This window comes from Corapipo altera, unplaced genomic scaffold (genome assembly GCF_003945725.1).
Source record: "Corapipo altera isolate COAL_440 unplaced genomic scaffold, ASM394572v1 59, whole genome shotgun sequence".
In the NCBI taxonomy this organism is placed as follows: Eukaryota; Metazoa; Chordata; class Aves; order Passeriformes; family Pipridae; genus Corapipo; species Corapipo altera.
Window position 1 is genome coordinate 904,482 of NW_020884917.1, and position 26,000 is coordinate 930,481.

The following is a 26,000-nucleotide window of genomic DNA, read 5'->3' on the forward strand; positions in this document are numbered from 1 at the left end:
CTGATGTGTAAGGGATAAAATGCTCACTAAATGATGTGGGACATTGGCTTGAAGTATGGATTAAGAGGATCAACTAACTTGATGCATGTGTAGTGCTTGCGGCTTCATTTTCATGCTTGACAGAAATTGTTGTAGGCCGTACCAGTTCATCTGGAATTGAGCTAATGATCCAGTCCCAGATGTTCCAAGTAATTGATGCAGTCTATGTTTGTAAGTCACTGAAGGGGGACTGGCAGTCAGTGTCTTGGTAGGCACAGAATAGGGGGATGACTTGGAAAATCTAAGGAGTTTATGTACTCACCACTGTTTTGCTTGGGCAGGATTTCGCAGTTGTCATCATAAACAGTTTGTGGTGTGAAAGAGGAACTGCTAGCACTAGTTCAAAACCACTTTGTATCTATTAGCAGTACTTGGAAACAAGAGGGATACAGAAAGGGCATGTTTTTAAGAAAAGGCAGTTAAAAACTAGCTTTATTAAATATATAAATATTAAATATACTGTGTTCTCTGGTTTGACTAATTATCAATCTACAATAAAACGCTACAGGTTGGTATTTACAACTCCAGGGGTGTTAGATGCGTAGGATGTTGCTTCTGATGACAGTATCAAGATTTACCTTCATGGCCAACTTTAGTTCAGTGTTACTGCAGGACATCCAGTTTTTTCCCCTCTGTGGTGTTACTTGGGGATCTGCTTTAAGGTCAGTTAACTTCTGATTTGCTGCTGCTGAGTAGCACAGATAGAATATAGATCTTGTATTTGAAAAGCGGTGTTGGTGATACTGTGTTTCTTTCTTCTGTTACTATGACTTACAAAATGTTAGCTATTAAGAGTCAGGTTAATTCTATGAGTCTTAAAACCAGCTAAGGTAGAGGCTTGAGTTGGGTTAACAATAAATATATTTTAATTTAATTTTCTTGAAAAAGAAACTGTTTTTTCTCTGGATATGAAAAGCTCTAGATTTCTCTCTAGAATCTCCTCACTGGATACATCTGTAATTACCCTTGCTGCTCTATAGCCAAATCACAGTAAATAGATTGTTTTGAAGTTTTAAATATTGGTAGTACTAGAATGTTCTCTGAGTATCAAGTTTCATTGTAAGTGTTTGATCTCTCCAAATACTTTGGAAAACATGCACTACATAGTTGTGATCTGGCCCCCAAGAGTAATGCTACAAGGCAGGAAGATAGCACGTGTATTCTGTTTATTTTTAGTTCAAATTGTGTTGTTTGTTTCATAAGAATTTCAGTATTTAAACCTTTGCCGTAGTTCAGAGTTTTAGTGTTCCTGGATTTAATCTTAGAATAACATTGAATAAACCCCAAGTTTTGGAAGTGTGGTACACTCTAGCTTCTGTTGTACCCTGCAGGTTGGTGTGGTGGGTCTTTTACTGGAAAAATTCCCTTGACAACTCTTGAAATGTTTTGTAGGAATGCACAGCAGTTCATTGGTACCAGTTCACTTGCTGTGTTATACCTACAGAATGCTCCTCTGTGATACAGATCTCTGCCTTCCATTAGAAGAGAAGACTTCTAATGCTCAGACATTGAGTCTTGTGTTTGTAGCTTTCTGAAGATAATGAACAATCTTTTCTTGAATTTTTTTTTTCCTGAAGTTGTTCATCTGAAAGAGAACTCGCACCGGAGTGAGAGCATCTGTTGCTCATCAGGCTGCTTCAGCAGCTTTTGGCAGTACTAGATTCCAAGTTCTTCTCATTATGGTGCGCTTACCTCCAAAACTCTTCATACTCAATGTGATTTAAAGTTAACTGAGTGCAAGAACAGTGTTGTGAGATTTAACTGAGGCTCAGTGTCTTTCATTTATTGTGTTTTTCCTTTGAGATGTTCCATGTGTTACTAACAATTCATACAGCTTTTTATTTTTAGTACCTTGCAGCTTCGTTGTAAAATGCTTTTTGGATAGTGCTTTCTCAGCTGTCAGATGTATTTGCATAGGTAAAATCTGATACTCTGAAAGTGTTAGGCCTTTAAAATTACCTGGAATGAAAATTATCTAGCCATTCTAGAATGGAAAAAGTTTGCATCCTTCAGATAGCTTTGTTTTGAAATAGCAATTACATTTAGGCTTCTGTGACTTCCGTTGTAGAAATTTATTTTGTTTGTAGACAGCGTAAAAGCAGCAGCGCGATCACAGTTTGATACTGAGAGTACAACCGTCATTGTGTTCTGCGTGTTGGCAGCCAGGAGCTCCATCCCTGGTCCTTTGGCCAGCCAAAGGCACGTAGTAAACACATTTGGCTCAGCTGGAACTGCACCTTGATTATACCCTGTGGAGCAGCAGTTAAAACTCAAGCTGGGGCTCTCCATGCTGAAGTACATGGAAATGCTTTTATGAGAGCTACAAACCAAGTGTATCATTGCAGATGAGTGAGAGCGCATGGGAAGCACATCGTACAGGAAGCAAATAAAATGCTTTGGTGTCATGAAGTGCTCTAAATACAAACCTCAGGTTTCAGATTTTCACAAACACTGTTAAGCGTATTTCTAGAAACGGAGTGTCCCCGAAGTTCACTCGGGATTTTGTTGTTAAATCCTAAGGTAAAAAAAGGGTAAAGACTTAAAAGGGTGGGGGAAACCTCTGGTTTCTTTAAAAGATGGTACAGAATTTTTCTGCTTATGTTTATTTAAAAAGAAACCAACCCAAAACAAAAGAAACTCAGCTACATTGTCGCTTTAGCCTTAATAAAATTAAACCAGATAATTTTCAACCATTAATTTTATATGCTTATGATTCTGTGCTATTATTTTGGAACACTTAAAAGTAACTCTACCACAGTTTTTAATTTATTTTAACATAAACCATGAGAAGTCCAGTTAAGAATGCCCATGTATCAGTGGTTAAGATAGTTCGATGTATCTCAAAAAAAAAGTGGGAATTTAGTTTAAAAACTGGGTTTCATGTGGACTGAAAGATTATGAAACTGTTTCATAGTGTAGGTTTTTAATTCAGTGTTAATAATGTTTTAAATGTATGAAAAAATATATTCTTTAACTAGGCAAAGTAATTTGACAGTATTCCCAAGAATGTTATTTAATGTACCATCCTCTAATGTACACAGCAGGTCAGGACCTGGAAATACTTGCCTTTGCATTTTTTCTGAAACTCTGTTTGCACATTTTGGGGTTGAGCAGTAACTTCTACAATTCCCCATCTTTAGTACGCCTTCATAATGAATAGTTGGTAAAAATGGAATTAATCTGAGCCATTGGTTCCCAAAGTACACTGTTGTTTGGGTTTGTTTAGATTTTTCTTCATTAGGAGGTTTTGCATAAGTGAGCAAATGCTTACTTTCTATTTTTGAGATTGTATTGCAAATAACTTTATTGTTTCAAAGGCTTGTTGTGCAGTATTTGTTTATCAGTGCTGCATTGTAGAGCTGTTGGGTAGTAATATGAAAGTCTTGCCTGTTTCTTCATCAGATTTGAAAGTGCAGCAACAAAACCATTTTTATTTGAAAAGTGTGTTTTCATTTTTAGTCAGTTTTCATGGTTCCATACTCGTGTCAGTGATGATCTGTTCACTCTGTTTAAAAATCTGCAAGATATTTCTTAATGCTATTTTAAAATTACCTGTGATGCTGCAGGTATCCTAGATATTAACCATTGCTGTTTATCCTTTTATTATGGTGTTTAGCTCAGTGCACTTAATGTGGCATTTGGATTAGTGGTTTTCCTTGCTCAAAAATCTTGATATCTGGTTCTATTTAAGATACTGAGAGTAAAAGCATCAGGAATCAAAATGTATTCTGGCTCACCCGTATGCTGAGCGGGAGTGCTGTTTCCATGGCAACACACAGGACACTGAGGGGGAAGGCTGATGCCTTTTCCCGATTCGGGAGAGTTTACAGATCCAAACACAATTATTCTTAGCATGATTCTCTTAAAAATGAGTGTTTTTAGGAGAGAAGGAAATAATGTTAATGAAAATTGTTCATGTACATCCATATGTTTCTTGTGGTGGCTTGTTCCTTTAATCATGGAGATTTGTTAGTGCTAACACAGCTTTTGGCAAATGCTAATAAAATGTACTAATTATAGCAGCAGTGATCTTGGACACCTTAAATGAAGGGTGTTCCAGCATTCGATGGTGCTGCAAATGCTGCTGGACAAAACCTTGCTGTACCCTTTTAATGCAGGCTGCGTTCCTCTGGGAAGCTATATTGTTAAATATAGTTGACATTTCACTGGGAACAAGTTCTGAATAAGCAAAGGGTAAACAGCGACCATTCCAGAGATGATAAAGCTTTGCCATTAATTTTATTTTTCTTTTAGAAATGGCAGGTTTTAGAGCAGGTAATACGCTAAATTGGTCTTTCATTACTGTAATGCAGCTGTGTCTCAGCCTCGCCCATTTTATTTATTGTAGGAACCATAGACTGATACATTTTCTGTGCTCAAGCTTATAGATAAATCCTTCTTCCCTCAGTGGGTTGAGAAAACCACTTGCATTCTACTGTTGGAATATGCTGGGGGTTTTTTTAAGGCAAAATATTTTGTATCGAGACTGTTCAGTCACTAGAGATGAATTTCTCTCTTGATTAAAAATGCACAAACCTGAAATTATAGGAAAGAGGAGTGCAAACCCCAGAATATTGTCTGCCTGTCTAATTTTTTTTAACGAAGGATTGGAATAGTGGCAAATACTGTGTGTGGGAATTAATTTATTTGCATGGAGAATTTTCACCTTTTCCTCTGGCGTTGGCTCCCAGAAGATGATGTCACCTTGCAGCTCATTGGTTGTCAGCACCTAGTGCAGGGAAGGGAGAGAAAGATGCCGGCACAAATCTCAGTGGTGGATCTAGGGTGTTTGCGAGCAGTTTTTGATGGAATCTTTGATTAGTATGAAGAATTTACTGCATGTGGCCATGTGAGGTGCTGGGTCCGTCCTTGGGTGAGGAGATTGAAGAGCTATCAGAGGAATGAGGCGACTGATCTGCAAGAGGATCTGTGATTGTAAGTTGAAAAAATCTGGGTGGAAGGAAAGAGACAGGGAGTGCTAGTTAGACACATTGTGGGAGGATGTGTAGCAGAAAATGCATGCATGAGTAAAAGAAGAAAAAGGAGAAGCATTCGTTTTTGGTAGACTGGAATGATGGAAATTATATTAAGGGCTTTCTTTTTGAGAAAATATTAAAAAATGCTCAAAAATATTCAGTCTGTGTGAAGATATTTTCCTTTTGTGAGAATGGATGTGTAGGATTCATTTTTATGCTCAGTTTTACTGTGGTTAATTATGAAGGAAAAATAATGTTTTATAAGAACTTAAAATGTAGAAAATGCTGTTTATTTCTCATTGTCATTTTATTCCTAGGTCAGAGACAGGACAAAGTGATAAATGCTTGCTTTTATTTATGCATTTTGTCAATTTCTGTGAAATGTGAAGCAAAATAGTTGATTAGGAAATGAAAATACACCCATTCTAATAGCTGTATTTTTATTTAACGTATCCTTTTCTAGACAAAAGCTTTGATGATGAAGAGTCAGTGGATGGAAATAGGCCATCATCAGCTGCTTCAGCCTTCAAGGTTCCAGCACCTAAAAAGCCAGGAAATCCTCCAAACAGTGCAAGAAAGCCAGGATCAGCTGGTGGGCCTAAGGTTGGAGGTAATGTAAAGCAATTCAGATTCTAATCAGTGTTCCCACAAACCTTGCCAGAGCAGGCACAAAACAGAGAACTTTGGAAGGTTATGTTTAATTCATGACTGCAGTATTTTTGCAGAGACAGAACAGTAAGGGACCCTGTTTTATGTAATTATTCAAATGTAAAGGTGTGTGCATGTCTGTCTGTCTCTGTGAGTGTACATTGAGCTTATAAAGGCCTCTCATAAATAAAATTAACATCTGGAGATAGCATTTGTGTTGGTGAAATGAATATATATATATATATATGGTGTTTCTGCTGGAATCTATGCTACGCTTAATATATGTATAAATAAACTGTGAAATTCTGTAGTTGGTCTGTGGAGATGAAATTTTTACTGCAGGTCTGCACTGTTTCACGTGGCTGGATCACCCACGGACCTCAACAGGGGTGTATATTACATCTGAATGACTTTTATTATTATTCCTTTAACTGTCAGAGTGTTGTGAAATTGGTTGTGAAAGATAAAAAATGAAGGCCAAAACCCTTGTCAGGATTTTTTTGCATGGTATAGTTTCAAAGGAGTATAATGAAGAATGCTTACTAATTATGATGTTAGAACAGGGAAATCCGCAGTTTTTTAGGGCGGGGGTAATCTAACAAAAGCAACTGTTTACTGCTAAAGAAGTGACAGCTTTTTTGATGGTTCTTTTACACCTTCTGAAAAAAATACATAATTCAGTGGAAATACACCGTACTTTAGGTGTGTCTTTTCTATGAATAAGTGGCTATTTCAGTAAGGGGTTTTTGTTAGAGTAATTTTTTCATGTTCTTGTTCATGTAACGTTCCCAGATGTGATCTGCAAAGGAAAGATGAAATTTGAAAGAAGATCCACATGGCAAACAAGCTTTCTTAAGTAATTTCACATTACTAAGATATAGCTAATATTTTGACAATTTATCGTTTCTCAGTTGTGATCTTCAGAATTCCTAATAAATTGGGAAGATTTCCATAGGGTTGGATCAACACTGTCATAGTATAACTGAGAATTGATAGCAGTATGAATCAGGAAACACCACCCAAAAGACTTTGTAAAGGAAATTATCTCTTTAAACTGATTCTTAATATTTATTGTTATTATTATTACACATAATAGTAGTAAGAGTAAGTAAATATAAATAAATAATATAATCTCCTTTAACCTGAAGCATGGTGGGTTTTGCATGCAAGACTAACATAGTACCAGAACTGAATGCTCAAGATTCCTGTTTATTTCAGTATACACTTATTTTATTAAATATAAATGGGTTGTAATGTAATCTTATTTTTTTGCATGTAGAGACGTTAGATTTACATGCTCAGCAGTAAAAACATGGAGATACAAGAGCAGGTGAGGGGAAATTGGAACAGAATAACCACTCAACTGATATTTCAGTTTATCTAAAAATTCAGTAGTAAAGAAGATTTTTTTAAAAAAACCCAAAATTATTACATTTTTTTGGACAAAAATTTAAGCATGCCAAAACCAGACCGCGTTGGTCATTCCTTGCTTTATACCATCTCCTTTCAACTCTGGAAAATACTAGGGAGTGTTTACTTATGCATCTCTTTTTATTTTTATTATGTAATATGTCTGCAGTCAGATTTTTGAAAATTTAGGTTTAAATATTAATATAGTGTTTACATATCCTGCATCTTCTAGCCTAATCAAGAACATTAGTGTAGATGCCAAATGTATTTCTTAAACAAGTCAGTAATGTCATGGTCTCTCCCATAAGTGAGGAATTTCCCATAACAATATTCATATGAACATTGACAATAGGTCAGGCAAGAGGTCTGTACAGTCCACTGTCCCATCTGACAGTGGTCAGAAATGGCTGCTAGGGAAATGCACATGAATAGGGAAAATGTCTAGAAACACACTGTAATTACAGGGCAAAATGCTGAGTTTAAAAAGCTTTATTGCACAGAGAATCATGGTCTTCGAAGAGTCCGGTTAGGGCATCCTGTTCTGCTTATCTTAGGACTTTAAGGATATTTGACTACAAACAAACCTTGATGCTCTTTCATAACCACTTTCTGTAGGATCTACTTTTCAGGTGCCTAAAGGACACCTGAGATTTTTCTCCATCCTCAAAATTGCCATCTCTGTAGAGTAAACGTATAGTTCAGGAAGTTGTCTGTACTTGCTGATTTATTAAGGCTCTGCCATATCCTCCAGTCCCAAATGCTTCTGCTCACCACTGCATTCCAAGTCTGTAGTGAGTGGGTGTGTCATTTCTCCCCTTTCCCTCATGAGCACTGCTTGGGTATTTCAAGCTTTCAGTGCTCACCTCGTGCTTCTGCCACCTGTTGGTCCTGCTTGTCAGTTTTCTCCAACTCTTTCATATATCCATGAATCCATATTCAGAAGTTGCAGTTCATTTTTGGAGAAAGAAGTAGCAGCAGCTCCGTGAACTGTGTTGATTTTTCTTTCCTTTTCACAAAAATCTCCCAAGTTGTGTCAGTGACCAGCAGTTGAATCAAGTCCTTCATTTTTCTTCAGACTTCTGCAACCAGGCAGAATTTAGCAGAGGTAGAAATTGTGCTGAGCATAAGCTGAGATTATTGCAAGTTCCATTCATTCAAACTGCCTTTTACATTCCAAAGATTCTTTTCCTAGGATGTTGATTTACAAAAATGTCTTTTCCTATCAGCTGTAGGTGACAATAAAGTAACAGCTTTTTCCTGTCTCTTAAAGGGAGTGGAGGCTATCTTGTCTTGAGGCTGAGCAAATTAAACCCCTTAGCCATGCTGTCTTGCCTGCTGACACCTTCTAAACTACACCTCAGATGCATGTGTGCTTGGCTTTTTATTATATACTCCATGGAGATGTTTCTTACTGAAGAAATGGATAATTCCACCACCACCCAGATACTCTTTTGAAGTGGAAGGACCCATCCAAAATGCAAAATAAGAATTTTTCATTGTGTTGGGCACTTCTTGTTTAATGTAGGAAATGCGCTTTGGTGACATGGGAAGTGCAAAGTCATTGTCCAGGAAGGCAGGTAAAACAGGTACACGAGCACTAGCAATGTCCTGCTTGGGCTGGAACTCTCTTGTGCTGGGAATGATGCCACAAGACATTTTCCTGTTGTCAGTGGGGATGGGAGAGCTCGTAGAACTGACAGGTGTGATCACGCCTGTGGAACACAGCTTGCCAGAGAAGTATCAGAGCAGGCAGCTGTGGTGGTTTACTGCCCTGGGAGTAAGGAGTCCAGCAGGCTGTTTCTCCTCTGACTTTACTGCTTGGAGGTGTTCAGACCCTGGCCTTCTTGCTAGTGATGAATGATAAGTAATAAGTCTTCCACTTAATGGACAGTGCTTTGTTTGGCATATTTCTTATTCCATGATCAATGCGCTTCCCCAAGTTAGTCCTTTGCCAGGAAGCACACAGCAGATCTACTTACTTCTGACACACTTGCTTTCAACTCTTCATTCAAACGGCAGAGCCTCTGGAAATACACACTCTGTATGTTCTGCCCTTGCAGAAATGGATACTCCTGGGCTTTTTCTTGGCAGTATGGCAAGCAGCTTTTCAATTGTAAGGGGGACACCATAATTTACAGTAGGAAAGGACTTCAGTATGTCAGCCAAATGAGCTCTATTCCTATCCCTGTGCTGTTTGAGATCTCTTATAGGTCTTTGGCAAGTTCTCTTGCAAATGTGAGATCCCTGTTCCAAGTCTTCTAGGGAATTGCTTGTTTTCATACTATTCGGAAGCTTTATATAATCTAGATGTTAATAGGAAACCTCAGTCTGTGCCCCAAGAGGAAGTCTGACCTCCTCTCTTTTCGCAAAATGTAATTTTAAGTCATCAGTTTTTAAAATTGATTAAATATAGGAATGGTGATAGTTCAACAGAACCATGTGGCATTTGGAAGAAATGCTTGCTGATGAAACCCAACCATGACAGAAGTTTGTATTAACTTTCTATTGTGTGTTTTATGACAACTTCTCTAGGACCGGAATGTTATTCTTAGTGTTGTAATTTTAAACAAGGTGAACTTTATACTTTTTGCAGTTGTTTTCAGTAGGAAGACACTGCATGATGTATTTCAATGTATGGTTCATTGGCTTTTTTAAATCTCTAGTGTATTGGTGGGCTGGTGCTATTATACATTGCTTCCTGTTTCACACTAATAACATTGTTATGCTTTTTGAAACAACCTGTGTTGCTGTAGGATGAATCATCCAGAAACAAACCAGCGAAGGGGGTGCTGTTCATTTAAATTTCAGAATTATTGTAACTGCTGTTTAAAAAGATAATTTTGGAGCAAGAATGTTGTTGATTCCAAGTGTGAAGTATATGAAGTGAAACCCAAAGGACATACATTTTTATTGGTTTTATTTTTTAAAAAGTGTGCATGCAAAAAGCTTTTTTTTAGTCCCCAGCATAAAAATTGTGATGTTGCCACCTTCTCTTAAACTGTTCAAAGGATCTGATCCGCAATGAAAACTGCAGCTGTGCCAGTTTGAGGTTTCATGCTGGCATTATTTGAAAGGACTTTGTTTTAGAATGGTCTTAATTCTTAAAGTTAGGAAAAAAAGTCCTTTTAAAACTTGATGATTGCCAAAAAGACATTAAAAATATCTCCTTTTAGGTAGAAATCAAATAACTGGAAAACTTTGGTGAACCAGGTGAACAGTCTTGGCAAAAGAAGGCTGTGAGAACTATAGTAACACCATCCATGTTTTATGTAACTGCAGGAACTGAAGGAAGCTATTCCAACTTCTTTGCTTTTCTTTTAGTTCTGTTTCCTAGTAGAAGACATTTTGAAGCATTTAGAGGCTTTAGTAGGAAACAATTTAATTGGAAAGGCTCTGCATAAAACAAATGTGATACTGAAAAATAGATAGGTGAAATCTTAACCTAGTTGAAGTTAACCTCATTAAAAGTACATACTGTAGTTAAGAACCATTTGTGTTAAAAGAGCTTCAATAATTATGGAAGTGTAAATACGAATTGTTAATGAATAGACTTGAAACAAGATAGACTCATGCTCTCTGTATCGATTGTCTCCAGACTCAAGAAGAGGGTTCTGTCTTTACTGTATAAAGGCTTTGTAGTAATCAATGCTCACGGGGGTTTTATAACTTATAAGTTCAGGGGTCTTTCCTCTATTATTTGTTTAACCCTCATTAAGTGATTTCCAAAGTGCTGTATTTGTCATATGAAGTAAACTAGGATTTTTTTTTTACCATACTGGTCTTTTGTGTGTCATAAATCTACTTTGAAGTGATATTGGTCAACAAAGCATCCCTGACATTCTGTGGTACTTGGTTTCCTTTTTGGTTTCCAGATTGTTGAGAAATTCGAGGATTTTTCTTCAGAATCCCAACTGAAATCAGTCTTTTTGTCTTTCTGAGCAGCCTTTGAGATTAGCCTTAGGTATCAGTCTGAATCACAGGATTTGCTACAGAATGCCTAATTGCTTACTTTCTCCCACAGTGAATGTCAATTAACTTCCATCCCAAGAGATCCTTGCCCCTGGAATTGCTGGTTGTAATCCTGTAGTCACGAACTACAGCTATTTTAACCTAATCTGGAGTTCGGGGAAGGAGGAGCACTTCCAGCTTTCCGGGTTCTCTGAGAGTTGTTGGATTTTGTTGTTGTTAATGGCAGTCCAGGTTAGGGTTCTCTTGCACGTGGTTGGTGATCTGTTCCTGTTGGCCATTATAAATACTGTACCATCACTGGGTTTTCCATTCCTGTGGCAGATACCTTCTGTTGCAAGGGTATTGAAAAATCCACCTTAATGAGGAATCTGAATGAAGATAAACATGATAAATTATAGATATATGAATACACACCTATACATACACCTTCAGAAAATATGTGTCCCTAATACCATTCATTAGTCTTTGTTTTCTATGTGTCACCCAAGTTCATACTACTGTATTTTGCACTTAATTTCTAGGGGTTTCAATTAGATTGTAGGATTCATTATAATGGTATAAGCATGATACTGTATCAGTCTTCTCTCAAAAACCTCATAGTCTGGAAGTTGCCTTATAAATGGCTCAAATGGGGAGAGAGTAACAGTGGAGCACAAATAAAGAGATCTGGAGATAAGGGCACTCTAGAGTGTGCAACCTGCTTTTGACATCTCTACCCTGTGTTCTGGTCCCAGACATCTTACTGGCAATCATGGTCATACCAGACAGTGATGAGAATAAGGAAGACAACCCACCCCTTGTTTAGTTGCTGACACCGAGTACTGATTTTTTTTTTGAAGCAGTAAGAAGGGGAAGCAATTTGTTTATATTTTCATGCGGGTGAATCTAGAAGGAAAAGGAGGAAGGAGGGAGCGGGAAGATGGACTGAAATCAGCTGCCCCTGCCACTTTGAGTCCTTATGGACTGTGACTGTGTTGAAGAATAAGCAAAGACAACCATTCCAAAACATTCCTGCATTGCTGCTTTGCAAAGTAGCAGGTGTGATTCCTCTTTATAGGGTGATGTGTCCATGTGTGGGAGAAGTGTCTGTAAAAAACCTGTTTCATTTCTTTAGACTATTGTGTATGCTCTCAGAGAGAGAAGCAGGGAATGCAAGTTATTTTTGTAATGTAACTGTTTGCACCTATGGTGCAAATATTTTTTTCCAACAAATAAATTTAAAATATAAGAGAAAAACAATACATTAAAATCAAGTCACTGACATTCTGTCTTGTCCTAGTGAACTTTTAGAAGTAAAAGATAAAGATGTGTTTTCTTGTAAAAATTGTAATTGTGTAGTTTGCAATGACAGGTTATGTGAATTCTAATTGTTCTTAATACAGTATCTATTTAAATTGTTTCAGAAAAGAATGCACAAATGAGAAGTGACACCAGTGATGAAAATTCTGTTTTACTGCAACTATTACACCACACCCCCCTTAAAAAATTATGGTATCCCAAACCATTCTGTTTTGGCAACACAAATTACAGATCATACAAATGAATTGTGTTCCTAGTTCTTCTCAGTAATTTCTGGAATATAAAATAATTAGTGCCATTTTCCCCGTTAAGGTGTAAAACTAGGAACAAATTAAAATGTAAATAGATAATTAAAAAGCTGTATTAAAAACTGAAAACAAGACTAATGCTATCACATTCATAAAATTAGTATAACTTCAGAACTCACCTGTTGAAATTGGACGAACAAGCCAGGGTCTCAAATTTAGGTTATTTTAATTATTTATGAAAAATGAGTACCAATAGAGAAAAGAAATACATGAGTGCCTTGAAAGATTACCACGTAAGCATGAAGGTTGTGCATGAGTTGAAAGATGACTGTATGAGCTTCCAGCTGAGTAGAAACCAACAATAATCAATTTGAGATAAGCCTAAAAGAAGTCAGGCATCTGTATTCTTGCTTCTCATGGAACTACTTTTTTTTTCCTCCACATCCAGGGTTAGGTCTTTACCTAATGTATGCTGTCCAGACCTCGTACTAAGTAAAACACTATTAATTTTTCTGTTGCATAATTGTCTTATTTTTCTTTTTATCAAGCTCAATAAGCTTGATAAATGCTTATTAATTGAATTGATCTCCACAGCATGCCTGTGAAGAGGTAGTATTAATAATCTTTTATACTTATGAAACTGCATACATCAGAGTTGAGGCTAAAGTTGTTGAAACTGTGCATTCAGTATTAAGAATCAGCTTCAGATATTACTGACTAAGTTTCTCGGGGCATGTAATGCTCAATGCATAATTCCAGAGGTATGTTCATGCTCAAGTACAGCTTCAGATTTTAAGGCATGCATGCTAGTGCAGTCACCCTCAGTCCACATAAGAATTCTGTGCTTCCTTTTAGTACAGGAGTCCTGTATTTGCTTCTAAGATGTCACACCTCATGGGTTGAGATGTGCTATCCTAATAGTTGAACACCTCGCACCACCTTCTTCCTTGTAGGCACAGCTGACTCCTAATTTCTACTTGTCCCTCCTGCTCCTGTTCTTTCCTGTGTTGAGTAATTGTATGGAGAGATCTGTTTAGCATCTCGGTCCTCAGAGACAACCCATTTACTTGTGTAGAAATTGCTGATGATGTGCAATGTCTCTGGCACGTAGGGGGAATGTTTCAGTGAAACAGGCGCAGTACAGGTGGGATCTCTGGGGAAGTTCTCTAACCATGTCTGCCAGGTTTCTGACATAGGCAGAGAAAGTAATGAATACAAGGTATTGTCAAGGTATTTGAAGATATTTTGCTGTTTTGTTCAATTTGTGCAGCTGTTCCAGCTTGAATGATTTTCTAGGTGCCTCAGGAACAATGACTTTTGGCATTGGAGGAGCTGAGGTGGACAAATTAGTTCAGAATGATTGTCAGTCACTGACAGAATTCATCTGTTGGTTTCTTTAAAGTGGGCTTTCTAACAAATGCTTTTCTACTCTGCTCAAAGTCTCTTGGTTATAACTTGAATTTTAGGCTAAGTTATTAAATCATGAACTGGAGTGACCTATGAGACCAGTATGTGTTCCTTTTGCTGTTTCTATCCCTCTCCTCTCTCCCCTATGTAAAGGTAATAACTACCATCAGACATATGTTTTGAGCAACTCAATAAGGTAATCTCCTTGTGAAGTTTTATTTGTGAGGTTTCTCTGGTAGACAGGGTGTATGCTTGCAAAAGCACTGGGAATATGGACAAGTTTATAATAACGGAGAGGTTTTGGAGAATGGGCAGTTACTTGTTTGCAGATGCAGTTGTTGTTTTCTCAGAAAATGGACACAAGGCAGCTGGATGAAAACTTTTGTCTAAAGTAGAATCACTGCAGCTTTTCATGTTTTGGTCTTCTCCAAAGTTTTACTGTCAGAACTGTGGCAATTAGCAGCACACTCTGTTTCTTAACTTGTATAGCAAAGCCAGTAGGTGATGCTAACAGTTACACCAGGACAATTATTCATTGACTGCTACAATTTATGGTGTCAGTAGAACTCAGTACTGGTTATTAAACTAACATAATTTTATCTAAATCTAGTTATGTCCATCCTATAGGATTTACCAGTGTAACTATCTAAAAGTAAGTGCCTTGTTTAAAAAAAATCTTGTCTAATGTTGATCAGAGTGTTTTTTACTGGAGCAACTGCTCCATCTTTGTTGCTCTCAAATGTTTTCCTGTATTAAACAGGAAAGCTGAAGGCATCTATACTAGACAACTCAGTCACCTGATGAAATTACACCTTTATGCTTCATTTGGATATTTGAGACTGAAGAATAGTTATATGCTTGTTTTATGGAAGGTTTTTATTCAATTTTTCATTTAAAGTCCACAGATCAAACATGGAAATAAGAATATTTAGAGCATTAGAATCTGTTAATATATCAAGGTGTGTATGTACAGTATATCAAATTGCTTGAGATAACTCAATTATTTAAAACATGAAGGGAATTTTCAAAAATTCTCAGTCTTCAACCTCTTCTCCAGACATTTGGTTCCTGTTTTACAGAGGCAGACTCATGAAAAGTGTTATTCTAGACTACTTTAGTAATCTTAGGATGCCTGGAAAGATAGATTCCTTACTGAGCTAGTGAGATTCAAATCTGTCTATACATGAGAGCTTTTATCAGAGACATTGTCTTAAAATTCACCCTTGCCATCTCAGAGAAGTTTACTCCCCTGTTTTCTCCCAACAGATACCATTATAAAAGTAAGCTGACAATTTTATCATAAGCCTGACCCAAGGATAAATGAGTAGATTTTGCAAAGACTATCTGAGAGCTACAGAAGATTCAGGAAACATCTCAGTTTTTTCTGCTATTCTAACAAACAGAATGTATATTCAGTGAAAATTAAATATGACCTTTGCATCATCTGCCCACTAGGACTGGGAACAGAATGTGGCTATTATTGTGAATACCACGCTGAAGAAACAATTGCATTTTGTGTCTTTATCATTGGTAGGGTTGTTGTCATCTCTTATTTGTGGCTTGTGTGTGTACATTTGCATTTTTGTTTGTTTGGGTTTGTTTGGTGTCAGCACTTTCTTTAGATCCACACCTCGTGTTTAGTGGTAAAGGCTGTCCATTCCACCAGGTAGCCTTTGCAGCTGTCCTTCCTTGACTTCAGTGTCTGAGTATTGCTCTACTCCCCTCAGCCTATACTTAGACTTTCAGCAGTTGTACTTTTTAAGCTGCCTGGACTAATTTCCTTCCTTGTCTCCACTAACTCATTTGTATCCTGAGTCAGCCATTGGATTGTGCTGTCACAGTGTTTGTATGGCCCCACGGTGAAGCAGACTAGGGAACTTGCTCAGTGAAACTATTCATTTTGGCCAGTTTATTTTATTCTCAGTTTAGCCCCTCCCTGTTGTAATTTACTGTTCAGCTGTACTAGAGAATGAGAGAGGTCAGTAGGAGTGAGTGGGAGTTGCCAGTTAACCTATTATACGAAAAGCTGAGTAAGTACTTGAGTTTATCCTGTCCATTTATCCCACGCAGAGCTGAAGCTGCTGTCTGTTCCTAATTTACAGCTGATTGTATATTAACCTACAAAGCCAAAAGGGTAACAGTAGTTGTCTTTGAAACCCGAATGAGCTGCATCTTTTGCTTCAGTCTCTGATAGACAAGAAATTAAGCTTTTGAATTAGCTGAGACAATGGTTTAGCTTTTTGTTGTCTTTCAGGAAAAAAAATTGTAATTGCCATCATTTTACTCTAGATGTGTTGCTCAGTAAGATACTATTATGCAGTTAGAGATTTCAGAGGGATAAAAGACATCTGAGAAACAGTATCCTTTTCAAAGTTTACTAATGTTAAATTTGTGATGCATGTTGTATCAGAAAATAGTTAAAAAATTTTTAGGGAAGCATTTTGAGAAAAGCATTGGAACAAAAACTGAAAGGAAGTTTTAGAGTTTTTGTTACTCCTAAGTTTCTGTACCAGGTTTGAAATTCCCTTTTTTCACTGGGGTAATTTTTGGTTTGAAGTTTTTGTCGAAAGCCCATAGAAGTAGAAAAAAACTGAATTGGACTAGTAAAGGCATACTACCAAAATACAGATTGAGCAATTTTTTTGTATTTTTAGACCAGCACTTTTGTACTTTATTAAACAGTTAGGCATGGTTTAATTAAACAGTTCTTCATTTCAAAACAAAAATACCAGTCCGGTATCACTGTCAATATCTTTCTTCTCCCATATGGTGTTGTCTGATTGTTTTGTCATCCAGGAAGGTACAGTGTTGTAGATACCAGTGGGGAGAGCATCAAGGCAGTAGAGCAAACGAGCATTCCAAAGTTATTGTGATATGTTGGAAGGATTTCAAATGTTTCAGTCTGAAGAGGGGAAGATCTCAACCACAGGAATTAACTCCTGGGTGAAAAAAATTATTTTGCAGAAGTCTGGGTAATTCCTTTGCTTGCATACTGGTGCATGATACAAAGACTCCCTGAAACAACATCTCAGCCTTGGCCATAACTGGTCTACTCTGGCCTCCAGTCGGGAGCTCTGGAGACACACCATCTATAACGCTGCTGATGGTTTTGAAAAAGCACACAGGATCACTCTTGAGGAGAAAAGGCAGTGCAGAAAGAATCGTGCCTTGCAGAATATACCACCTGAGGAGTCTTTCTGCTGTGCCTTTTGCAACCGGATGTGCCTGTCTTGTATTGACCTTTTTAGCCACCAGCGTGCTTGTAACAAATGTGGGTAGAGCCCTCCCCAAATCTTCATTCACGAAGCCGAGCCATGATGATGATGATGCTGGTGCATGCATTCCTTTGCATGCTTTCTGGTGCTGAGTTATTCTTAGTGCTGAACTCAGCCTTATGACTGGAATAAACTTCGTTCAAAAAAAAAAGAAGGACTCCTAGTGCCTTGCAAAATATTAGAAATCCTTAAATTTAACTCATGAAAATGTCATGTCTCTTACCTCTCTACACTCAGGAAGTGAGGAGTTTATTTTCTTTGCCTCCATTTCCAGACTCATTGAACTTAAGTTAAAAACAAAACAAACACAAGACATGCACACACACCAAAAAAAAAAAAAAAAAAAGAAAAAAAGGAAAAATCTAACAAAACCTCAAAACCAAACCCCCCCACAACTCCACTAATGAAACTCAGAGGGTCTTCAGCTGCTGGATTTCTTCCATATCAAGTCCATCTGTTTCATTTGGTAGGTTGTTACCAGCTTCCTGAAGTAGAACTCAGGCTTGTGGATCTCTCTGTGAGTCCATCTAACTACAGGGCTTGAAGGATAAGAATAAGTAAAGGTTATGAGTGAAGACTAACAAACTCTGTAAAGAAATGTCTTGTGTGTATTTTAGTTCCTCTCCTTAAAAGAATTTTTTCTTCTGTGTCTCAGGTGAGGGAAACACAGATTCAGTGGGCTAAGTCCAAAGACCACGGTAATGTCATTACCGAGTTGATGAGGCTCTGGATTTTAGCTATGTGCTGAGCACTTAAAGATGTTAAAAATGCAGTGGGGTTAAAGCCCCTTTGAACTGTTTATAGTATTCTTGCCATTAGGAATGCAGTGGCTGAACTTGTCCATATTTGGTCTAAGGATTATGTGTTCTGTGGGGAGCACTGAATGTGCACTATTGAGACGAAGGCATTAATGCTAGAGAGAGGTCTAAGAAATTTATAATCACAAGCTTGGTCTGAGAAGGTAAGCAACAACAGCAACAAAACAGCTTATTAAAATATGTGTGTTCTGTCAGATGCATGGTTTTGAGTCTGGAGGCAGTACTGCTGAAATGAGAATTTTCTAAAGCTCTGCTGTTGCTTTTGTGGAGGAGAGTCAAGCCTTACAAAAACATGAGAGGTTCTTTGAAGACATCCGCATGTGTGTGACTATTATGTTTCTTGTTAGTACAGTAAAATACTTTCTCCTGAACTGGGAAACAGAGGGTGGAATTCTGTCATTTTTTTTGATTAGTCTCTACAGAAACAGTGACTTGGTAAGCAGAATTGCTAAACATACCTCCAGGAGATAGGGAAGGGAAGGAAGAGATTGAACAGTATTTTTCTTCCTCAGGCAGTGTAGACTTTTGACTTGTATACAACATGAAGAGAAGAAAGGTACATCATACTTAGTTTTGGTATGCATATGTGATCATGCAGCTGAGGAGAAAAATTAGTGAAATAGAAATTAAATGTAGTTTTACAGATAACTTTAAAAAAGTGTAACTGGCCAAAAATCCCACATAACATTTTTTTACTACCAGGCAAAGATGCAATAAAACAATTTTCTGAGCGTATTAATTTCAAAGAAAAGTGGTTTGTGAAAGTGGACTAGTTGTTGAAACTGAGGAAGTGCTGTGTGTCTTGAGTATGTCAAATGGATTTTAAATAGTAGTCTGTCCCTTGTCCTTCTCTTTTTAAAGTAAAAAATTGTTATTCTTCACATAAAGGATTTTCTCTTATTCCTCAGGCTGCATTATTGGATGATGGTTTAGGTGCTAGATATATCTGTCAGGTAGCCCATGCTATTTTCTAATTTTAAAAGGGATGCTTTAAGGCAGACTGAAGACGACAACATCTACTTATTTAGCAAAGGCAACTTCATCCCCTTTTAATCTTTTCTTTATAAAATACAGGAGCACTATGAATACTTGAAATCCAAACATTTTTTCCTGTATTTTTTATGTTCATGGCCTATATGTGTCAGTTCGTAACATTTTATTTCTGTAGTTTATTCCCTTGCTAAAAAGTTGGCAAGTAAAGGATGGGAATGCAAAGTAGTTTTTTTGCTGCTGTAACAGAGGCATTTGTGTATTTATGTAACTGAATAATAATACAGGACTTATATAAGCTTACTTTTCATTTCTTTATCGCTGAGTATGTATTGCATATTGACTGTGATTGTTTTGGTTCTGTGAGACTTTCTTGGAAGCCAGAGTATTTGGGGAGGGACAAATGAGGTTGTGAACTGAGCGTCTAAGTAGCTGTTTGTACCACCTAGTTTAGCATGGTGCCCTTGGGCCAAATTGCTTCTTTTCAAGGTTTCCACAAAATTCTGCTCTGACCAGGGCATCCTCCCTTTGAGGAGCTGTACAAGTTTGCGTGGCAGAAGGGTCTGTTCTGGTTGTAAACAGCATCTTTCTCTCTTAGTTTTTTTTTTTTAGCTAATCAGATACTTATGAACTTTATGGAAGGACTTGTTTCCTCTGCTCTGTGGAGGGAGGAGAAATGGGTGATTATAACTTCTTCTTACCCTTCTGGCTGCCATTGGTAATTATGACAGATGGTGTTGGAGATACATAGAAGTGTGTTATGTACAGCATCTCTTTACAGCATCCTTGAGCTAAGACAGTCAAAATCTGTTATATGTTCCTATATCATACTGAAGGTGTCATGTCCAAATTCTCTGACCCACAAAGGCATGTGGGAGATCTTGTTCTTCATAGGGTGTTGAGATCAGTTTGTCATCAAATTTGTAGTAGTAGTGGACCCTCGTGCTAGCAAACTACACATGTATACAAACACAGCAGACACAATTTCCTGCACTATAATTAGGAGATCAGGAACTGTTAACCATGAAATGTTTGAGTGCAGCCACTGAGAATGTGATTTTTTTCAAAAATTCCTACCTTTTTGTTCTAGTTGACCACTCAGCTTCATAACTGCTTATTCCATATGTTTTTTATTTGTTCTGTAATTAGTAAAATATGTGTCTTCTCTGCCTGATGCCTTCATTTCAGCTGTGCTCTGCCAGCTAGGGAGGACATTCTGCCATCTATCCTGTGGACCTCAGTCTGAAAGAGACACTTGTTCCTGAGTATCCACATACTGCAAGAGATTGTTTTTTCTCTCAAGAAAGAGGAAGTGTTCAGCTGGACTGATTATCTCCATGTAGTTAACCTGTTTTGTCATATTATCTTCCTAATGCAATTATTGAAGATACTTAAGGATTCTGTGAGGCTTCACCTTGTGCTTCGAGTTCTAGGCTTGTAGTGCAGCCTGGACTTGTTGACCTTGTTCTTTGATTTGATAGCAGACTTGAATGCATTTCTTTAAAAAAGGGGCTTTTTTGGTGACTGGAGTTTTTGCAAGAAGGTAAAATCCAGACACTGTTTTCGAATTGTTTTCTTCTTTAGAGTTGTCTCAGTTTCTACCCATGATTTTAATTAAGTTTACAACCGTTTGTGTGAAACCAGCAGGTTGCCTTGATCCTTTTACTGAGAACTTGGGCATCTTTGCCTGTTATGTGAGAACAGTTCCATCATGAGTGGTCTGAGAAGAAGGCTACCAATTAGGGAACTTCAGACCTTGCACCAACACAAATTCTTTTCCCTGTGTCTTTGCTTTCATTGTTGAAGTTCTTGTAGCTTTGAGAAATGTACCTCATACCTCTTAGCTCCTTGTGAGAATACTGGGAAACACCGGGCTACTACAGGATTGGCAAACAAAACATGTTTCCAATTAAACACAAAAATAAAAGTGATGAAGCCATTAAATTTGTAAAATTGGAAATGCTTGGAATTAAAAAAAAGTTTGATTTTTTTCTTACGGTGAGATCAGAGTTCAAGGTCTTGCAGTTCTACACGTGATGTGCAATTCCATACAAGAATTCAGGATTTTTGTAAGTTATGTTAAATGTCTGAAAGTAGGTATAGTGAAAGATGCTTATGTCAGTTTTAAAAACTTAATGGAGCTTACATACTGTTTAACAGTATTTTACATTTATTTAGGTTCCTCTAAAGAAGGAGGAGCTGGAGCTGTGGATGAGGATGATTTTATTAAGGCATTTACAGATGTTCCTACTGTACAGGTAAGATACTGTGTATATTTGTGTTTGTTTTCAGAAATATACTATTTGCAATATCTGTTAGCCTGCTTTTGAAACTTCTGTAATTTTACAGTGTTCTAAGTAAGTGTCATTACTTTTACTTCTTCCTGAATTTACAGTCTCCATGGAAAGGCCTTTACTTTTTCCAGTTAGTTACCAAAAAACCCCGCCTTTTCTTTACTGTTCTACGAATCATTATCACATTGTATAAAATCCATTCTTGTTTTTCTTAATCTTTTCAAGGGAACTACAGAAAATAATTGTATGTTTTAATGAGAAAAAGTTTTCCATAACATTTGGAAATTTTAGGGCTGCAATTTCAAGGGATAATCAAGTAATAATAATAGAGGCAACTAATTTATAAAACAAGAGTTGTATTTTCAAATGTGCCTGAATTGTAATGAGTGTGTCTGGCATACATGTCCTCATTGTAGCAATATTTTAAAACATGAAATCTAGTGCTTTATTTTCATACTAATGAACTTACTGGATTCCGAGTTCTTAATTGAAAGATCACATTTTAATTTCTATTCTTTAAGTGTGGGAATTGCACATATTTGGTACTTTCATACAGTTGAGTCATTTAACATACGTGTAGTTTCCTAGACCTATTTTGAATGTTTTCCCTGAGCAGCTAAGGTGTGGAAGGCAACCAAAAATTGAGTAAGCCATAGTTCCCAAACAGCAGAAGGATTTTGTAAGACTCTCTTTTCTTGATATGTACTTTTGTTCTGTTTTTATATCCCAAGATGATAGCATAGTTATTTGCTAGATCTCCTTCTGCAGGCAGAAATACTGTCTGTTTTCATGAAGGAACACTCAATCTCCATGATCCCTGTCACATAAAGGAAATCTTTGTCTTACAGTGTAAGAGCTTTATGTTTCTTTGACTCTTCAGACTGTGTTAAGAGTTCTTTGGAGGACAAAAACATGCAACTCTTAATATTATTTATCCCCATTATGTTAAACAGAGCCATATTCAACAGTACAGAGACTGTGATGCTTGTAGTTCAGTACCTTAGTATTTGTAGTCCCAAGCAGAGTTCTTTAATCACTCAGGCTGGTTAATAACATTGCAAGAACAAAAGTGGGGTGATCAGCACATGTGATTTTCTGTCTGACTGCTGGATGGCCTGGGAAGGTAGGTCATTCCCTAAACTGCAAGAGATAAAGGAGAAAGACACATTTGTCTTTACTAATCTACCCTTAGTTGAATAGGAGGCAGGGGAGAAATGTGTAACTGACTCCAAAATAACATATTTTTTTCGTGGTTGAGAATGCAAGGAAAAAAATGTGACTTTTTTTTTTTAGTGTCCTTAGGAGTAATGACTTCGTACTGTCCAACTTCATGCTTCTGGTTGTGGACAATCTCTGATCTTTCAAAAAAGAAAGACCAGGTTCCACGTTCTGAGACCATGTTAATTACAAAGGAAATTTCCATATTAGACCTGTAAAGAAAGAATGTTTATGCCCTGTAATTTTCCAAGCTATTCTAAAAGCAAAGGAAACTTGTAGGACAGCATGGAAAAAGGGAGTTGTTTGTACGTTATTAGGCCCATTCCTGTGTACCTTCTGTTTTCATTACATTTATGGTTCTCAGTAGTGTGTTCATTGAAAGAAAGGAAACTATGTTATGGAAAACCAGATCCAACTCTGGATTAAGTGCATCTGGATTAATCAAGTAAATAGAGATTACTTACAGTGTGTGTATGTTTTAAGTAATTCTTAAAAGCCAGTGGTAGATCTGACTTTCCAGTAAGCTGTTCCTATGCCTGCTCATCTTTTTTTAGGAATATCATATTGTTTACTCATACCTAGTTTTTAATCCCTGTATTGAAAATACTTTCCACCTGTATAGTTATTACTCTTACTTGTGTCTAAGCTTTTAATTTGTCTGTCTTTGATGTTGCACTTAGCTTCAGTGATGCATGTGTATGTTGCCCTCTCATGGATAGCAGCAGTTACAGCGAAAATGGGTGATTTTCAGATGCAGTCTGGTGGATCTGTGTTTCTAAAAGAGAAGTACTGTGGTGACAGGATTGTGCCTTGTATTTAAGATTACAGCTATAATGTTTTTACAGCTCTGTTTGTTTGTCATTGCTGAAACTGAAGAAAATTCTGTGTTCAAATTATTAGGAGTAACTGACATTAAGAACTAAAATATGTTTTATAGAAGTCTGATGTGGGAACTTAGGAGCAAATTATGCATTATGTCATTACCTGAGCACATAATTTCATCTTGGCCTTCTAAAAGCATAATTAATGAAGGTCAGGGCTGAAAGAAATTATTAAAATATTGCCTTTTGTTCCTATGAAATTAAAATAGGTATGGACAACATTGACAAATTGGGATTTTTCAGTGGAATTACAGTTGTCATTTCATGACAAGATAAAATTATACCATTTATTAAATTTCTCATTATTATGCCAATTGCAATATGCCTAGGTCCAGTACTGTTTGTGCCAGGTAATTATGGAAAAAATTAAATTCTTTGCCTAGGAATGCTTATAGGTTGGGCATAAACCCATTGTATATGTTGCTTCTGTGTTTGTCCATTGCCTAGCATGTTTTAATCTTGCAGCCATTACTATAAAACATGCTCTCTGATGACACACAGGCTGACAACAAAAAAGTCCTGTTTTCAGGGTTTGCTCACCGAAACTGTTTGCAAAAGGTGTTTGTACCATGACCAGGACTTCAGACTAAGTTTTGAATGTGTATTAAACAGACTTTAGTTAGATGACACCAAAAGGTGTGGTCCTGCTTCCCTTCTTGTTACACTTCATTTCTTTATGAGAAGTTGACAGAAATGCTGAGTTGCCAGAGAAATTTTTGCCTTTCCACTTGTAGGGATGAGCTTTTTGTATGTTAAAGCTCTGAACTGAGAAGGTGAATGTCCAGGTGGGTGATGGTAAAGGGAGATCCTGAGGAGGTTGAATCATGTCATGAATTCTGATGACATTAAATGTCAGTGTAATATGAAGTTGCATCTTGAGTTAACCAGTGACTAGTCCATTATATTTTTAAAGAAAAATAAAAATTTTCTTTCATAATGAAAATTTAATTTGATAAAAATGCTTACTGACACACATATAATACTTACTTTTAAGAGTACGGTACTTATAGAATTAGTGTTAGAGTAAACTAGGGTTGTGTAACAACTACTAATAGGCTACCAGTATACACAAATATATTAAATGGTGACACAAAACTCATATTCGATTTTGTCAGCAGTGGAGTAGAAAGTCTTGTTATGCTTGGACCCACAGTTGTCATTAAGTCATTTGCTCATTTTAAATAAGTTATGCATCAGATGTTTAATGACTTCCAATCAAGAAGAAAACAGTAATCATAAGAAATAGCTTTCTAGTTTTTATGGGTGCAGTCACTAGAAATAGCTTTCTAGGTTTTGTGTAGAACTGCAGAGCTGCTGCTACAGTGTACCTTGGAAGAACTCACACCAGCTGTGTGGTAGTAAGAATTTCAGTTTTGATGGTAAAGCCTGTTCAGAAATTGTTTTCCGTGTGATAGTGAAGCTGGCCTGGGTGTACTAATTGGTCTGCTTCTGAAGAGATTTCTACTCTGTTTATCCTATAAACCCAGTATGCAGGTGGTTTAGAGTATGGATGTCTTTCGTCTCCTCCATGTTCTGGCATGGAATACAGAGACCTCCATAACCATTGGAAATGCACTGGAAAAAAGTAGATTCCAATAGAGTCAAGGTCCCTTATCTTCTCTAAGTTAAAATCATTGGATATGCCTAGGAAACTGGAGAACTAGATTGTGTTTGGAATAACCCTTGTAGTAATTTGAAGTTGCCTGGGAAAATAATATGTTTTATAGAAAATAATCATTTAGCTTAACTGTAGAGCAGAAGAAAGACATTCCCTCTTTTTTACTGTAAAATAAAAGACCCATATATACATGCAGAAATCTGTGTCTTCAAAAGACTAGTGTCAAAGCTATTCAACAATTCATGCAAAGCCAGTTGTCCTAACCACTGACCCTTGTTTCTTCTATGTGCTCTTGCACGTACAAAAGTCATGTCTTGTACTTAAACAAATAATGAGGGAGCATCAGGCCCTATTATGTAGGTGCTGTGTAGGATATCATGCTGGGCTCCAGGTTTCACTGTAGAAAGGTATGAGTTTCCTTGAAGTCTTCACCTATATGTGCCTGTCCCATGTGAATGTCTTGAATGTGTCTCAGGTGGCCCCAGATGCTTGTGTATGGACAACTGAGTTTTGCCCAGTAAATTTTAAATGTATGTAAAAACCCTTTCCATCCAAAAAATTGGCAATGTTTAGCTGAGAGTATGTGTCTTGAAAAAAGCTCTGGCCAGATTAAGTTTTGGATTTGTAATCTGCATCACATGCTCTTAAACCTGTTCTCAAACTACGGAAAAAACCCCAACCTTTAGATTTGACATATGCAGAAAAAAAGCATCCTGTGACTTACATCCAGGAGAATAGAAGGGAAGTCAGTTTATTTGACAATAATATGTTTAAATGACAAGGTGGGTTTTTTTCTTCTCTTCTTTAGAAATCTACTCTTGTGCAGTTACCAGTAGTGCATTAATTCATGTTTAACCAAATAGTGACTGTTGCATGATTAGATTGTTCAGGCTTCAATTTTGATGGTCTT

At 37.1% G+C, this 26,000-nt stretch overlaps 1 protein-coding gene across 38 annotated transcripts in view; it reads left to right on the plus strand.

Moving 5' to 3' along the window:
* The window catches only part of CLASP2 (cytoplasmic linker associated protein 2), a 151,358-nt gene that overhangs the window by 57,289 nt on the left and 68,069 nt on the right, over positions 1–26,000 (plus strand). For 33 of the 38 annotated variants that reach the window (XM_027655814.1, XM_027655798.1, XM_027655796.1 and 30 more), the window contains 2 exons: positions 5,479–5,625; positions 21,258–21,337. In XM_027655814.1, coding sequence (XP_027511615.1) covers positions 5,479–5,625; positions 21,258–21,337 — 227 coding nt within the window. Of the gene's footprint in view, positions 1–4,745; positions 4,975–5,478; positions 5,626–21,257; positions 21,338–26,000 lie in introns of those variants that run through there. The other 5 variants (XM_027655830.1, XM_027655834.1, XM_027655828.1 and 2 more) reach the window with 4 other exon arrangements.